This window comes from Paramormyrops kingsleyae, chromosome 5 (genome assembly GCF_048594095.1).
Source record: "Paramormyrops kingsleyae isolate MSU_618 chromosome 5, PKINGS_0.4, whole genome shotgun sequence".
NCBI lineage: Eukaryota > Metazoa > Chordata > Actinopteri > Osteoglossiformes > Mormyridae > Paramormyrops > Paramormyrops kingsleyae.
Window position 1 is genome coordinate 20,575,470 of NC_132801.1, and position 16,942 is coordinate 20,592,411.

At 41.0% G+C, this 16,942-nt stretch overlaps 2 protein-coding genes across 5 annotated transcripts in view; both read right to left on the minus strand.

The window, feature by feature from the left end:
- Positions 1 to 1,118, minus strand: part of LOC111842514 (signal transducer and activator of transcription 5B-like) — a 64,073-nt gene extending 62,955 nt beyond the window's left edge. The window contains exon 1 of one of the 2 annotated variants that reach the window (XM_072712367.1): positions 703 to 1,118. The gene's annotated coding sequence lies outside the window, so the exon portion shown is untranslated. The remainder of the gene's footprint in view (positions 1 to 702) is intronic. The other variant, XM_072712368.1, reaches the window with a different exon arrangement.
- A 3,004-nt stretch (positions 1,119 to 4,122) lies between these two features.
- The window catches only part of LOC111842512 (signal transducer and activator of transcription 3 (acute-phase response factor)), a 28,102-nt gene continuing 15,282 nt past the window's right edge, over positions 4,123 to 16,942 (minus strand). For 2 of the 3 annotated variants that reach the window (XM_072712369.1, XM_023809171.2), the window contains 16 exons: positions 16,746 to 16,838; positions 16,569 to 16,628; positions 16,322 to 16,351; positions 16,119 to 16,212; positions 15,986 to 16,033; positions 15,086 to 15,169; positions 13,619 to 13,717; positions 13,222 to 13,357; positions 12,233 to 12,285; positions 12,030 to 12,124; positions 11,179 to 11,318; positions 9,203 to 9,415; positions 8,707 to 8,749; positions 7,634 to 7,693; positions 5,440 to 5,540; positions 4,123 to 5,182 (listed from right to left, as the gene is read on the minus strand). In XM_072712369.1, coding sequence (XP_072568470.1) covers positions 5,130 to 5,182; positions 5,440 to 5,540; positions 7,634 to 7,693; positions 8,707 to 8,749; positions 9,203 to 9,415; positions 11,179 to 11,318; positions 12,030 to 12,124; positions 12,233 to 12,285; positions 13,222 to 13,357; positions 13,619 to 13,717; positions 15,086 to 15,169; positions 15,986 to 16,033; positions 16,119 to 16,212; positions 16,322 to 16,351; positions 16,569 to 16,628; positions 16,746 to 16,838 — 1,402 coding nt within the window. In that variant the 3' untranslated portion in view covers positions 4,123 to 5,129. The remainder of the gene's footprint in view (positions 5,183 to 5,439; positions 5,541 to 7,633; positions 7,694 to 8,706; positions 8,750 to 9,202; positions 9,416 to 11,178; positions 11,319 to 12,029; positions 12,125 to 12,232; positions 12,286 to 13,221; positions 13,358 to 13,618; positions 13,718 to 15,085; positions 15,170 to 15,985; positions 16,034 to 16,118; positions 16,213 to 16,321; positions 16,352 to 16,568; positions 16,629 to 16,745; positions 16,839 to 16,942) is intronic. The other variant, XM_023809174.2, reaches the window with a different exon arrangement.

The window sequence follows — 16,942 nt, forward strand, 5'->3', positions numbered from 1 at the left end:
AAAGAAAAAAAACTAAAGGCATAAGAAGCGCTATTCTTTCAGATTATCAGTAAGTTACCCTGCTTTCCTCCGAACTGGTGATATGACATGTTATAAGGGCGCCACCAATTCATTATGCGAAAAACATAAATATATATAAAAACAACTTTCAGTTTGTGGGGTCTAATTATTATTCTGATATTTCAGCGTCGCTCGCCGGTCGTAGATCTCCACACGCCTTTGCTCGTCTTTGGCCTCAAGCAAGGAAAAGTGAAAGTTGCGTTTGCGCCACTTGCTTTCCCCCGTTTGAACGTGCAGATCGCCGATACAGCGCGAAAAGCGAAACTGCACCGAATCGCAGAAATAAACACTGAACTGCTGTAAACTTCATAGTTAGCAGCGCAACCACAGAAACGTATAAGCAACTTGACCAAGTGCCGCACTTTCGACCCCCCCCCCCAAATCCTTAGGAAACACATTATCAGTGTTTATAATGGGCACTCGAAATGTCTCCCAAATAACATAAGACAGAATGACAGAATACACCACCATTTACCAACAAAACAAACACCAAGACTGCCGTTTCTCCAAACTGTCAATGCAGCACATACTGCCATGCAGCACAGGTCGGGTAGTTTCTTTAAAAAAAAATGAAAAAAAAAAAATACAATGAAAAAAGAAACATCACATTCTCCAAAACAGAGTGCAAGTATTTTCACTTACCTTTTCGGGTTGTTCAGTTTACTTTTCACGTAAAAGTCCCCTTCCCACAAATTAAAATAATAAATAATGGCCCCAGCAGCGCAGAGAGGGAGAGTAAGTGCCGCCCCCGCCGCCTTCGCTCACTTACACACAGTTTTCTCTCTGTCGCACTTCGCTCTTTCATCCACCTCCGACCGCCCACATCCGGCTCGTCTCCCCGCTCGGCGTCGCCGCGTGCAGTTTAACCCGTCCAAGTGGTGAAGCTGCGCCTTTTCTTTTTATTTATCTCAACGGGGCCCTAGTTTACCTGCTCGGCACAGTTTAAGGACTTTTTTTGTAAACGTGCAGTACATTTATGAATTTCTGCCAATTAATGATAGGCCTACTGAAAATTATAAGTGGCCTTTCAGTTGCCAACTGGTAACACGGCGATTAATCTGGTTGTGTTTGGTGCTTATACGACCAATAACGACCTGCATTACTACAGGAAATCGGTCATCATATGACGATATTTGACAGATATTTCCGTGTAACGTGTATTAAGTACAAATGTCGAAAATGTAGTGTTGCGCAATTGTAAGGGGGTATGTTTGCAATCTACAAGTTACAAGTCTTTCTCCGTCATTCTATTTCAGCGTGTTATTTAATTTATGTGTGCCAATATTATTAAATATACCACTTTTCAGTATTTTATGAAATATTACGCGTTTGCATAAGTGCTGCAACAAATTGGTCAAACTATCTAGTTTTGAAAAGTACTTCAAATAAATATTGTAGCTCTGGCAACATATTTCGATATAGGCAGCCTTCCTTTATATATGCACATATGAGAACCCACACAAACCAAACCCTGCTGCAAGTTTTCCAGCTTCCGTTGCCTAGGCGTATAGAATAGTACAGTACTTCTATAAATCAGGCGGTGTAACAATATTACTTTTCCCAAAGCATATTGTATTAGATTTACGGTTATTGTAACAAAAATGTATCTTTTCCGATTTCTCCGCCAGTGCACTGCAAAATCAACAGTGTTCACTTAGCAGCGGGTGTGTTTATCAGTTCTACGGGTATGAGATAAACACTCCCCCTACTATCTTACAGCTGATTTCGGTGTTTCACTGGCATAGCATAGTCCTCCATTTAATAGCAGCCCAGGTTCAAAATCATTTGCGAAAGATGATTCTAACACGTTATTCCTGGATGAAGAGATTAAGAACTTATTCACAGGATATAAAAAGTAACATATACTGTATATACACACACATATACATATATAGCCTACTCGCTAATGTGAATCCGAGGAAAATAGCAAAAAGGTCGTGAACATCGAAAAACAGACATCTTTGATCTGTAGATGCTCATTTTGCAGCACTTTGGTCTATCAACGTGTTTCGCTTTTAAAATGTAGTATATAAATAAACCGATTAGATATTTTTCATGCATGATCAACTTTCCAACAAGTTGGCCTACATAAAGTCAACTAAATTTATACGTTATTTCATTTTTAGCAGATTAGACGGAGATATTTTGGTAGAGTTTTAGTAAGTATTATGACTGAATGAATAGATCTAATTGTTCCAATACAGAAAATATGAAATGTCAGCTTATTATAGTTCTTTATACTTAAACATGTGTACTTTAAGGTTTTTACTGAGTGCTTTGGTAGTAATTTTGAGATGTTTCTTTACTGAGTTTTTTTGTTTTCAGTATTGCCAAACTACAAAGCATTCCTCAGACTTCGAAGATAGCAGAATTATCCATTTTGGTATTCAATGTAAAGATCGAACAATAGCGTACATAAACTATAAAGCATAGATATATTAATATAAAGTATAATGGAGTTTTAGGTTGTTTTGAATTGACTAACTAAACAATAGAAAACCACTATTAAGAACAGCATTTAAAAAAAAATGGATCCTGGCGCCATCTCTTGGTCAAATTATGTCACTGCACTACTTCAGGCTTGCGGCAGCGTGCAAAGCATGAAGCCAAGCAACCTAGATCGTCCTCAGGATACAAGGCAGAAGGTGACTGGGTGGTGCAGGGGAAGGGAAGGCAACCCTGATCCTGGAATACTGGAATCCGTAAGGTTTTCTATCCCACCTGGTCGCAAATAGCAACTCATCAGGTAGGATAAAAACAGCTGGATATTGGCACTCCAGTATTCAGTTTCTGTCTCAGCTCTGTGTGTTATGTGTCTGTGGGTATTTGCGTGCTCACTGAGGCTCCGTGTACTAACTCAGCAACACAGAAAATTTCCCACACTCTTCCATATTTTTCATTTAAGCAGCAAGTGTTTAAACTATGTACAGAATCAACATTATGAGCAAAAATGTGGTCATTGAGCATTTGGTATTTCACTGGTTATGAAACAGCACTTTGTCCCGGTGAAAACACTACAATCACTTTTATAGAACGATTTCGGTTTTAATTAAAATTCATTCCATAGCATTAAAAGGAAATTGTTCTGTACAATTAAGCCAAGTGAAAGATTACAGGTTACATACATGCCTGACACCTATCTCAGTCCACGGTATTGTTTGACTAATTCCATAAAGCATTCTCAAGGATGTTGTTTTCAAAATGCAGTTGTTTTGTTTGTGGACAATCTGGCTGCATCTTGCATGCACAGGTCACCTTTCTGCAGGGTGGGGCTGCTCTCTTGAACCTCCCCCCCCCCCCCCCGGCCTCATATTGCTAACTTAGGTGAAAAAGACCAAAGCCTTTGGTGCACCACTGGTAAAACCAGCAAAATGGCACACAATCTTCAGATAAACTGAAAACTTTAGCTACTTTAGAAATTGCGCAAGACTGAAAATTCTGAAATTTAAAATGTATTAAAAATAGAAAGTTTCATTTTTAGTTGATCAGAGCTGCGTCCACATTTAGGAGCACATTCACAAGTTAGGTGTGCTGTGCAGCCTGGGACAGGCTTAAGCATCCCATAATTCTGGTCAGGAATAAATGCCTGAAAAATAGATTTGGTGAATCACAGTGTTTCTCAAAAGCACAATCTGAACCCTAAATGTAAAAACCAGTAAGGCTAATTTGGAAACTAGAAGCAGGAACCTGTGTCAAACCAGTCTGGGAATTCTTTAGACCAGGGGTCTCCAACTCCAGTCCTGGAGAGCTACTATCCAGTAGTTTTCTATGCTACCTTGCTTCTGATGAGTGACACCTGCTCCTGGTATTTACCCAAAGACAGGTGTGGCTCATCAGACACCAGGTTGGATAGAAACCTACTGGATAGTAGCTCTCCAGGAGCGGAGTCGGAGACCCCTGCTTTAGACATTTCATGATGATTGCAGGGAAGAATAGCAGCAGCCGTTTTATACTAGACCGATATATTACTGGTTCTGAGATTGCAATTTATTTCCACAGGTTACAAACCAACACAATTTATATTAAGGTCAATATTTTAATAATAGGATTATAAACTGAGCATTGATTTTTGACCATGCAGCTTTATTTTTCCTGCTTGACATGAACAGTACTGAAGTCATTTTAAAATATGGCATTTAAAAAGCAGTATAGTGTATGAAAGCCCACAATACCCAGACCCGTCGTTGGAACAAACCGTAAATGCCTCACAATCCTGTCGTCTTGGGACCAGGTTGTTTCAGAGCAAGGGAAACACAAAACAGAACCCTACACAGTCTTGATAGACTGAAATTACACAAAAGGTGATTAAAAGACGGCAAGACGGAAAAACAACATAGAAAAGGACAAACCGCAGACCATACAGTTGAACAAATACTGATTGGCCATTCCAATAGCCGAAGAGGCCGTTATGGGCGCCAAAGTGGCACCTCCCACAACCATGACACGCCTGGCTAGCAGCTACACACAAATGCTCCCAAGCCAGTCATTCACAGCAGGAAACCCGCTAGCAGAGAGTGGCCATGTGGGGGGCAGTGACAGGAAACAACTCAGAATGGTTTGAAATTACCCATGAAAAATGCTTCTTCAATTGGTAACTTGCGAAACTGGTGAAGACTGTTTAACAAACAACTGCTTGCCATGTTCTGTCTCCTGCCGTCCCCCGCGAGTCCTGCAGATCTTAAAAGACTTTAGCTCCAAGAGTAAAAGAATACAATGCCAAATATCCATAACGTTTTAAAAAAATAATATATATATATATATATTTCATACATTTCTTACCATTATGAGAGAAAGACGTTTGGGAGACATTGCTGATACCAGTAACAGATGTATATAATGTACTGATTATCCAGTTTTATAGCTATAAAAAAAGAAGTGTAGCTTCCTTGATATGCAATGTTTAGTAATGTTTGAAGAGTAAAAAAAGAAAAAAAGAAAAAAAAGAACCATGATGTAATAGGCTTCTTGCCATCACAAGGCTGCAGTATGCTAGGTAATCAGTGAGTGAAGGACAACAGCTTGAGACAAGTGTTCATCCATCCTGTGGGCCAATGGCTCTTGTCTGGTCCTCACATGGGCGAAGCTGCGTCAGAGCTGAAGTCCATGTCTAGAGTGAGGGATTCTGGGAAAATAAGAGCCAAAGACAGTGGCCCACGTGGATAACATGCACGGTCAGTTTCACTTGAATACCAATGTCTCACCAATTGACTCAGCAATGTTAGCTTTCCAATGAATGGCAGTAGGATATAACAGTTGGTGCTATGGGGAGTTATGATGGTTTGCACACTGTATTTACCTAACCTTAGAGTCTACTAAGAGTTATGGGACAGGCTGGTGATTAATACAGAACACATAACGGTGATTAAACTTTGGGCCTACCCAAGGGGCCAGGGTTGGCTTCAGCCCCCTCATTGTGCATCAATGAGTCCAGGGTGCGAGGGGACATGGGGAACAGGTCACTAGTGTTTCCCGAGTTTGTACTGCAAAAGACAGAAGGGCAGAAATGAGCTGAAGGGGTAGGACATTCAAAATACATAAAATGCTGATCACTAAAGCTTCTGAATAAGTACCGATAAAGGCTAATTGCAACCTAAACACTAAACAAAATGGAAACATTTATGGTGTCTAGAGACCCAGAGTTAAACGGAATTGACAGGTGCTGTCACTATATTTCTGAAGATTAAAGCAGGGTTTTACCATCTTGGTTCTAAGGACCAGGATGCGTTTTGCCTTTACAAACAGGATGAGACACAACGCACACCTGTCCATAGCACGAGAATGGCAAAACTATAAGAATGAACTTTGCCTCATTAGATATATTTATAGGCATAAATTATATGCCTCTTTTTTAATAATAGCAAAAGCTATTGGTCAGTTTACAGAAATGATTCTCACTTCACTTATGAGCCCAGATGCACCAAAGACCAAAATCTGGCATTTTCCACAAACGATGTTAGCATGAATGTTAATAATACACTAACAAAAAATTAATTTGAAAGGATGATACATGTTAGTGGCTGGAGCTGCAGGACAAAGATTATCATCAGAAAACAGCCCTAAGTAAATAAATAATAAAAACTGAAAGGGACCCATAAAGATTTCACCAGTTTTAAAATAAAATGTAAAAAATTACGGAAATGCAGGGATGACGCCGGAAAAAAAAAAAACATCTGTTGTTTACTTAGATACTCTGAAAATCTAAAAAAAAAATAATATTAATGATAATAATAAAGTGAAAAAAAATCGGTATGCACATTTAAAATATGCAATGTCATATGCCTCTAGTCTGTGCAAAAACACAATATTTATGTCAACGTCATGCATGCACCACATACAAAAACTGTTCTTAGACAAAGGCACTGGCAGCAGTGTTGCATACTGATATTTTGAACCAAGTGAACATATTAACCGTTAAAGCAGGGCTGGGCAGTCTTACCCAGAAAGGGCCGCTGTGTATGCAGGTTTTCACTGCAACTCCCTCGTTACACTATTGATTAGAGGACTGATTGGCTGAGGAGTCCTCACACCTGGGTTTGAACAGCTGACCTAAAGGTTACCCCAAACACCTGTACGCACAGCGGCCCTTTGCGGGTAAGATTGCCCACCCTTGCTTTAAAGTCCAGTTTAATATCTTGCCACAATACATGTGTTGTTTCATTAAGTACTCATTTTTTATGGTTTTAATTTTGTTTGATAATATGTACCATGAGTTCAGAGAGGTATGGTCCTTACAGACACAGACTAATACCTGGAGACAGCACGTTACATTGCAATGTTCTTGTGCTAGCCTTGCACATTGGCTTGGTATATTCTGGGTCCTTTGTTCATCCTAATATTCTGTGTATATAAGGAGGAAGGTCTCACTCAGGCACTGATTTCACTTCATTTTCATAAATCGTCAACTAGGCCACTGCTTTCGGTTCTGTCCATTTCTCAACATGCTTTAACATCACACGTCTCTGCCCAGAAAATGCCAAATGTCCAGGTTTTGGGGCCAGCGACATTGTGGAACACATTGCAGCATTTCACCAACTGGATTTCAATAAAAGGTTCATGGGGTTTGGAGCCTATAGCAGGCAGCATATGCAGAAGAGCCTGGATAAGCAGTTGGAATGTGGATAGTTTTCAGTAAATTATTAAATAAGAAAAAATTTATGCAAGAGCAATTCTTAACGTCAAAAAAATTTCATGTAAAAGTTTCATGTAAATCTATAATAATGAATTCTACATAATTTTTATATTATATAGTGAAATAAGATCATAAGACCACAATAAACACAGCAGTGATGACAAACAGGTTAATATACCAACATCTTTGTTAATGTGTTAACACTGACAGCCCTAACTTATACACATGCATGACCATAAAAACACATGTTTGGGTGGAGGGGTGATTTTAATCCAAAAAAGTAAAAAAAAAATCAGGGAAATACAAAGATAAATTTGAAGGACTGAGATGAGTCCTGCAGCTAGGAGCGAGACACGTATCAGTTTTGGTGCTTATCCACCACCAGTGGGCGCCCAAGAGACACATACCCCTCCCCCTCCACACCACAGCCCTGGCCCACCCTACCCGGGGAATCCATTCGCCAGGAGCTCGCTGTCCGGCAAGTCCATGAACACGGAGGGGCACCTAAGGAGACAGGTCAGGTTCTCACAACGCTCCCACTGCACACCTCCGACCAGCCTCCTCTCCCATTTTTCCTCATACCCCCTAAACACTTCTGCATTCTATCACTCATTGGATCCTACACTCTTTTTCTAAACTAGGCAACACCCATATTAGTCCTCCTATGACTGCTTGCACTTTACAGGTCATATGAAAACATTCTGAGTTCAGTTCCTTGCTCATTTATCACTGCTTTCTGCTTCAGTGTGGGGGTGAAACAGTCTTTTAACTTCATAACTCTGGCTTAAGGTGCATACATTTGAAGGTATAAATGATGTTTGTCATATTTGCCATATTTGATGGGCCACAAGGCTCTGAGTTTCAGACAATTCAAATTCACTAAAAAAAGAAAGAAAAAAAAAAACAGAGAGAGACAGAGAGAGAGAGAGAGAGACAGACAGAGAGAGAGAGAGAGAGAGACAGAGAGAGAGAGAGAGACAGAGAGACAGACAGAGAGAGAGAGACAGACAGACAGAGAGAGAGAGAGAGAGAGAGAGACAGAGAGAGAGAGACAGACAGACAGAGAGAGAGAGAGAGAGAGAGAGAGACAGAGAGAGAGAGAGAGAGACAGAGAGACAGAGAGAGAGACAGAGAGACAGAGAGAGAGAGAGAGAGAGACAGAGAGAGAGAGAGAGAGAGAGAGAGAGAGAACACGATCCCAGAGGCTGCAGATTAACTAGCTGCTAGCAGGTGCCCTTGATGCATTTAAATTTTGGTTTGCAGAGGCAACCAGAGAAAACCACAGTGAGATAAAACTTTGCATATCACACTGTCCTGTCTTCGAGGTTTTACCAGTAAAGACAACCATAACAAGCAGCACCGGATCCCCGGTGAAGGAGATCAGCCAACTAGTTCTCATCTTTCCCCTGTGGTTGTTTGAGGCACCTAATCAGTAGATTCACTCATCTTCAAAAGAGGCTTTCCCTGAAAACTACTTTACGCAGAAGACACCACCAGTGAAGTCACAGCATACTTACGGGGTGACGCAGATGAACTTTGTTTTCAGGTATGGTACAGCACCTATTAAGCAAAAATACATCCCGTTTCAGCTAAGAATGAGTTCTTGCTTTGGCACAGAAAGCCAAATCAGACATCTACTGTATACAGCAGCTTGGTTCTCTTGGGCAAATATTCAACTAAACAGACACCCCTATTATGCACATTCAGCTGGCATTAAAATGACCCATGATACTGAGAAGTAACATTACAAAGTGTAGCTCAACAGAAAGACATGATTAAAATTGCAAAGAGATGACAATTATTATAGGTAAAACAGGATGTATGTCATTCTTTAATTTTATTCCATACATGATTAAGCTCCCTATATTGTAAAACCTTATCAGCAAGAAGATGTGATTCATTGTATCCACATTTTCATTCATCCCATGAAAAAATTCAACAGACCTGTACTTGCAGCCAAACCCAAATAGTCCCCAAGGGTAAATCACTGCGGCAAGCAGGAAAATCAACGACTACCTGGGTCAGTCGGGTCAGACTCAGCGGCCTCGGTTCTGCAGTACTTCCCAAATGCCTCTTCCTTAGGGATCTCTGGGTAGAGGTAGACGAGTGGGGAAACCAGGATGCTGGTGGCATCCATGATCTTGTAGCCCATGATGATCTCGGCGAAGGACATGCTGTTGAGCTGCTGTTTGGTGTACGGCTCCACAGACTGAATCTGAGTCTTTCCTGCAGGCCAAGGCAAGATAGAAGCATTTTATTAAGAACGGGTACTGTATAGCCATTTCAAAACCTCGCCTAAAATCACTCCAGTTTTTTTATTGTGTTACTGTTCATTTGCTTATGTTCTAATGTTAAATTGTGTTTTTTTTCTGATCAAAACTACCCAGATAAATAGCATTAATCATTTTCTTTGACTGTACTTAAGTGGAAGACTTCTGCACAATACTGTACACTTGAATACCAATTTGAGTAATAGTTTCCCATGAAGAATAAATATTTTTTATTTTAAAGGATCGTATTGCACAGAATGCCTGTCTGATAAGGAGCACACTTCAACTCAGCAGTTAATGCTTTTATTGCTGTTTTATCTGTCAGCCAGCAGCTCTCTAAAGCACCTTCTCTACAAGCAGAGAACCCCCCCCCCCCAGCTTAATAAATGATAAACAAACCCGCGTCACATACGCCAAACCAAACGCTCTGAGGCTAGGGATCTATCCCAGCAATTGGAAGGTTGCTGGTTCGAGTCCCTTGAATGCCCGGAATGATCCTACTCTGTTGGGCCCTTGAGCAAGGCCCTTAACCTGCAATGACTTTGTCCTGGATATGATGTTAATCTAAATCCAACCCTAAAAGGAGGTCCTCCGACTTACAGCGAAATTTGGGGGCTGGTGGCAGGATTGTGACTCCAGCCACTATAAAAAAACTTACACTGGTCCATTTGGACTAGTGTGGTGCTGAGGTATCGGCCGCCACATGACTGCACTCAGGTTCTCATCCCTGAGGTGGTTTGTCATGTAGTAGGTGTGACAATGTGCTGTAATCAGCACATCTCCTTACCTCCTTTATTAAAAATGGCCTAGGAATAGGTGTGCAATGGCACAGGAAATTCATGAATCAGAACAAACCCGTTTTGGGTTCAGAATTTGGTGTAATTTCAGTACAGCAAGTAAAAGCAGAATGTGTTTTTAAATCACTTATTGCTAAAACTGCAATGCCAGTGATGTATTAGGTTGTTTACGGTGCAGGTTTGCGTGTTACGTTGTGCACACTGTGGCACATCTGATCTTCTGTGGCTTCTCATCCGGTCTCTGTACTCTCTGTATTATTAAACACTGGTTATCATCTACGGCAGTGTGGCACAGATAGGATCACCTTTAAACCAAAGCCCATTTGTGTGATGTTGACATGTCAGAACAGCAAAACCTAAGGGATGCTTAGTTGCATATTGTAAAAATAAATATGTAAAAATAAAAATTTAAACACGACTACAAAATATCAATCATAATAAACTAAATCCTCCACTACCAAGTTTGGTTGCATATCTGTAGTGACAAACACCCCTATAACCTTAGTTGTTTTTTGTTTTTTTTTAAACTTGATCTGCAAAAGTGCCTTAAATGCCACGGAAGACCGGCTTGCAGAGTCTGTTTCTGCCTTGCTCCAATCGGATGACGTCGCCTCAAATGAGTTTCCAGCAACATATCCAAGTTCGGTATAACAGAGCCCATAGTTGGAACTGGTTTCATCAACCACATTCTTTCCAGCGTTGCTGTAATTTACTGGAAAACCAAAACGTTCCCAAACTGCTGACTGCGACTGACTAACCAGGATTAGCCATAACAAGTTCACTGCCACTATTAGCATAATGTAGCATAATGCTTTCCATGTTGAGCATCTACTTGTGAATTCAGGTTCCGCCTGTGTCAAGAATGTATTAATTCACTGCCGTGAGCTGCGTCTGCCCCCAGGCACCCTGTTCCGGGGCTCACCGTTGATGTCCTTCTCCACCCAGGTGAAGGTGATGCCACCTTCCTTGCTGCTCTCACTGAAGCGTAGCAGGAAGGTGCCGGGGGGCTTGGTGCTCAGGATGGCCCGCTCCCGCTCCTTGCTGATGAAGCCCATGATGTACCTGCAGCAAAGAGGCGATGTGCCTCAGCACCACACACACACACTCATCCCGGGAGGAAGCTCACTGTGACATCCCCGATCCACCTGCCGAAGCTGAGGTACCCTGCGTATCACAATAGCAGCCTTCCGCTGTACAATATAGAGATTTGATTTACCCTCAGAAATCAGTCTAGATCAAGGCTCAGCGGTATCAGGCCATGGAGGCCAAAAGCAAACGCAGGCTTACATTTCAGTCTGCTTAAATAATTAATTTGCTGTGCGTGTGCTGCTGCCTGAACTAACTGAGCGATCCAAATCAGAGAAAAACAAAAGTGTTATTTAAACCCGCACATTTTAAATGATTGTTCAGCCAAACCTATGATTAACTGAATTCCCTTTATCAATCATAAAATGTTATTTTTAAATTATCCATAACTATTCTTATCTTCAAAACAACACAAAATTATTAGATCTTTTAATTACGGTGACTTTTCATTTCGTTTAGAATAAGACAGCGGGACAATATTATCCAAAACAGTCACACCAGGTGTTTAACACTAGGTATTATGAGACTTAAGAATGATAATCTGTCTTATGCTGAAGATAGTTCAGCCAAAAGCCAATGATGGCTAATTGAGACCTAAGTGGAAATGAAAGCCAGAGTTCCGTCAGGCCACTGAAGCCTGTAGTTTATCATCTCTAGTCTGGACAGACAGGTGAATGATTGCCTCACCCTTCATTCCACAATACCAGGATGTACTTCTTCACCAAGTCAATGATGTTGTCCAGCCAGACCCAGAAGGAGAAGCCTTTGCCAGCCATGTTTTCCTGAAACGTTTTTAAAAGGTGAAATGTATATCAGAGCAGCGTGGGGGCAAAGTCATTTCATAGGATGGTTTTTCAACAGTCGGTCAGCGATGAGGAGGAAGAACTCACTTTGCAGAACTTTGCCCAGGTTATCTGGCACCCCGAGTAGTTCACACATGGCCCTGCATAAAATAAAGATGTAGGCATTAAGATCACACAGATGAAGATGAAGATTTAGGAAAAAATGTTGCATGATAAGCATCTGTGAGAACAGGCAAAGTGTAATGTAGACTGAGAAAAGTAGCTGGAGGACTGATACGTTGTGTGACTCCAGTATTCCACTGGAAAATTTTAGGGACCCTTCAATCAGCTATGCACTTGCCCCTGCAAAACCAGCTGATGCCAGTCGCAGGTATTTACATTATATAAGCAATTAAGAGATAATGTTAAAAAAAAAAAAATACCCTGCTACTGTTTTCTATCTCTGAAACAATGTTCTAGTGGCTTGCAGTGGCAATAAAAAGTGATAAAAAAATGTTAAAGCATGATAGAACAATTCCCTGAATTTCAGCCCCATACACCAGTCAAACAGGCACAACAAGCCTGATGTAAGGTCTCATGACAAAAGAACTAAGTTCCTTCTTCCTTGACCTCCACCCAGCCACATTCCCCTCGTTTCACCCTTACTTATCCGTTTGTAAATGAACGCATCTGTGTGTTTGTGTAGACTAAGCATTTATTATTCATAAATCATCTGGCACCAGGAAATACCCTTTATTAAAAATACATATGACCTCTATTCACCCACAGGCAGATGGGTGTCCCCGCCATTAAATCTGGGGGGGACGTGTCCCCCTCACATTTCATAATTATCTTTTTGGACCCCCCCACATTTAACATAAAGTATTAGTTTTATTCCAGTGTGCACCCCCACATTCAAAATGCTTGACGCCCCTGCACTGGCATAACATTTTGCACACATTTACAAAAGATCAAGATAAAAATAACATGCCTGTTAATTCCGTGACCTAAAAATAGGTCAGCAGCAAGTTATGTTTGCGTTCTCTCTACCACAAACGCTAAACCACTTCCATGCCCAAGGCTTAGACTCATCCTACCCAAGAGTTTCTCTGCCAGGGTGGTGAGCTGCTCGATGTTGAGGCCTCGCTTGGTGGTCGAGGAGAACTGCCAGCTCAGAACTTCAGCCACCTGGTCCCATGTGGCCACCGGCGGTTTGGTGAAGAAGTTCACATTCTGGGAGGGTTAAAATGCAATCACCAGAAGGGCCAGGAGGCACCGCCGCTCACAGCTCTGCAGGTTTGCCTGACTAGTGCCATTATGATAGGAGGATGTTTAGCACAGCAGGACTCCATCAAAAATTAATGCCATCGTTATCGATTCAGTGCTCTGCACTCCAGGGGAAACCACAACGATGCGTTAGGATTAAATTTACATATTGCCCTTAACTGACAGACTGGAAAGGGAAAGACCGGCCAAGTGAAGGTCTTGCCTTACCTTCGGGTGGTTGGTGAGCATGTTGTACCACAGGATTGAGGCCCAGGCATTCGGCATCTGACAGATGTTGGAGATCACGACGACTGGGAGGGAATGCGTCTGCACAGGAAAGATAACTGCTCTAGTGGCACTCACATAAAACAAAGCAAAGCCTATTTCTCCTGTGAAAACTGCCTTGAAGTCATGGAGCAAAAGCTTATTCATTCATGACAGAACAATGCTTAATAAGCCGTTCATTAACTTCTCAGCTTTTCACCCGGAAACTAACCACTCTTTATGTCACAGCAGAGAAACCGTTAGAGGGGGAAACACAACATGGCGTGAAACCAGAGCCACTCATTTACCTGCACTGCTTATCAGAAGGGCTGGGAATGGACCCTGACATCACAATTTGATCCAGTTTTGATTCAACTCAATATACCTTTCACACACATTCACTTTCGTGCAATCAAACCAGATTTCTTGTAATTAAAGGCATAGCACTGTGGCTTTAAATTGCAACATAGACCACTGTAATTAAGTTACTATTACATGAAGAAAATAAGACAATAAACAATGTATAATAAATGAATAAGCATGAAATTTCTACTTAAACTGACCCGTGAATACACTGAAATATTTTGTCCATGCTTTTCCCTCAGCAGTTCTTGCACTCAGCTAGCAAAATAAATTAAATCTCCAAATTTTCAACCCACAACATTAGAAAAACCAGATAATTAACAATACACTCATAGCTGACAATGTGTGGCTTTCAATGTATGACTAAGAGCTGTTTTGCTTTCAATGTACATGAGTAACATTAGAAATCGAATTAGAATGCATTTGTCACTGTAACAGGGTACAGTGAGACTCAAATTGCGAAATTTCCCAATAAATAAAGATAAACAAGATTAAGTTAGCTAAATAAGCAAAGAAGAATGTAAAGTATTAAAAATGTAAAAATACATATCCAATAATTCATTTTCTCTACATATCATTTGCTTTTATTTCATTTTATTTATTTTGCTTTTATATAACATTTTACATAGCATTTTTTTTGCTCCACTACATGCAAGTGTACTGAATGTCTGGTGAGAATAAAGCCCTACTTGACTTGACTTGCTTACATTCACAAGCTTGGAATATTCCATTACCATGGCTGACAATGCACCAAGATGGCGGACTGAGGTGTCTGCACTATACTATTATAACCTTCCTATAGCCGAGAGAGAAAATAGTGCCACCTTTATAAGCGGACTGATAAAAGTAAAATTCAGCAAAAGTACTTTTAGTGACAAGGAAAAGGCATAAATGAACAGGATTGAAGCTTGGGATCTTGTGTATCAACATTGAATTGTCAAAACCAGTATCGCGATTAATTATAAAATCAATATTTTTTCCCACCTCTACCTATTCATATAGCATGACAAGTCATAATGTGTTTCTAAGGAAGCCCAACAAGAAAAATAGAACTCAGGAGAATCTCACCTCTAAGTCAATCTTCAGCCCTTGGTGGTAGACCTCAGTTTCAAAAGTTATAAGGTGGAGTTCCTCTGTCACAATCAAAGAGGCCTGGGTGGGGAGAGGAAGATCAGCAAAGTAAAGGCCAATTCACACTTCACTTTTCTGCATGAGCTTTCAGTCTGTTCACAGGACAACGTAAATTTTATTATCAAGGGTTTGCGCTGGATGGTGCATGTGTAGCCCAGATTTTTTTGTCCAGTGGAAATCATGCACATCAGTGTGCATCTTCTGCACATGTGCAAGGAAAGTGACTAGATGTTTGCTGTAGGTGGTAGTGACTTTCACAGAGCAAAGGTCAACCAAGACAAAAGTAGGAGAAGAACTATTGTAGGAGGTGTGGAGGTATCCGCATACTTAATTTTTACTGACAAGATAGTTTATACTGTCCAAACGTATACCACGGTATATGGTACTTTCAAATGCAACACCATTCCAATATTTTGAAATCATGGTGATAAAATTCACTGGGCGGGAGCGTCCTGGCTAATTCTGTCGTAAGGACTTGGGATTCGAGAATGTTGTGTTATGCTGTATTACCTTAATACTGCTCATACCTAGACTAACAACTTTAAAACTGTTCACAAAAAGTTTACCAGTTTCATTATATTGCTTGTATTCGTGTTTGGTCCGTAGACTGAAAGCGCATGTGGAAAAGTATGACCTAACCTTAAGTGGTCAAAACATATCGCTATTAGCCATTAGGCAGACTACTTCAACATCAGCAGTAAGTTAGCATTGAAGGACAGATAAAGAGCTTGGCTACTGTCAAATCTCTGCCACAATCCTGCATTTCTGGCAATAATAGTTTCTAAGAGGTTCTGCGTGTTCAGACTTATTCAACAGTAAGAAATAGAAGATGCTCACATCACTGCTGGTCCTTCCACCATTCCCGCATCTCTGCTCCCTCAAAGTCTAGAAGACACAAACATTTTTAGACCAGTGATGCAATGACAGAAAGAGAAATCCACAACAGCTGAAGATCCACCCCAAGACTCACCAAGTGCTTGAACTCCGCAGAGAGACTGCCATTGTTGGACTCCTCCATGTTCATCACTTTCGTGTTAGTACCCAGTATGTTGAACTTTCGTGACCTAGAAGGCCAGAGAACCCAGAATGATCATCAAAGCAGTGACCTGTGCCGCCACTGAACAGCAGAGGCTTTGCAGATCACAGAATTAAACACAGGAAACCATCACTCACCCGCGCAGAGCAGCAACATCCCCCGATTCTCTGGAAAAAAAAAGCCAAAAAGGTCAATTCTGCAGTGGAACTGTAAAAAGGGGCTTTTAATAACCTACACTATTATGACTGAACAGAAGAAAACTGAAGTGCCACTGTCCAATGCAGAAAAGAGCTAGTAGGTGCACACAAATATATAATAACAATTATATAAGCAAGAAAAAAATGATTCATAAAGAAGAACAATGACGCTGGACCCGGAACCCACTTGTCAATGCAGACTTTGATTTTTAGCTGGTAATTCAACTCCGGAAATTTCACCAGTAGCCTGGAATACACAGAATAACACATGCGCATTAAAACATCGTAACCTTAATGTTCGTCTTAAACGGGCAGCAGGGCTCATGCTGATGCTGACCAGGACAGATCACAGTGCGTCACTTGCCTCACTTTGGTGGTGAACTGAACACCGGTTTTGATGACCAAAGGCCGGTCTGGATGCATGGGCATACAAGGCTGACGCTCCACCACAAACGCACTGCAAAGTCAGGAGAGAAAATGTCACGTCATTCACATCATCAGTGTTTTCATGGCAACTGATCATATTTAGTCTTCCTATCTGTATTTAAAGATGGAACGGAA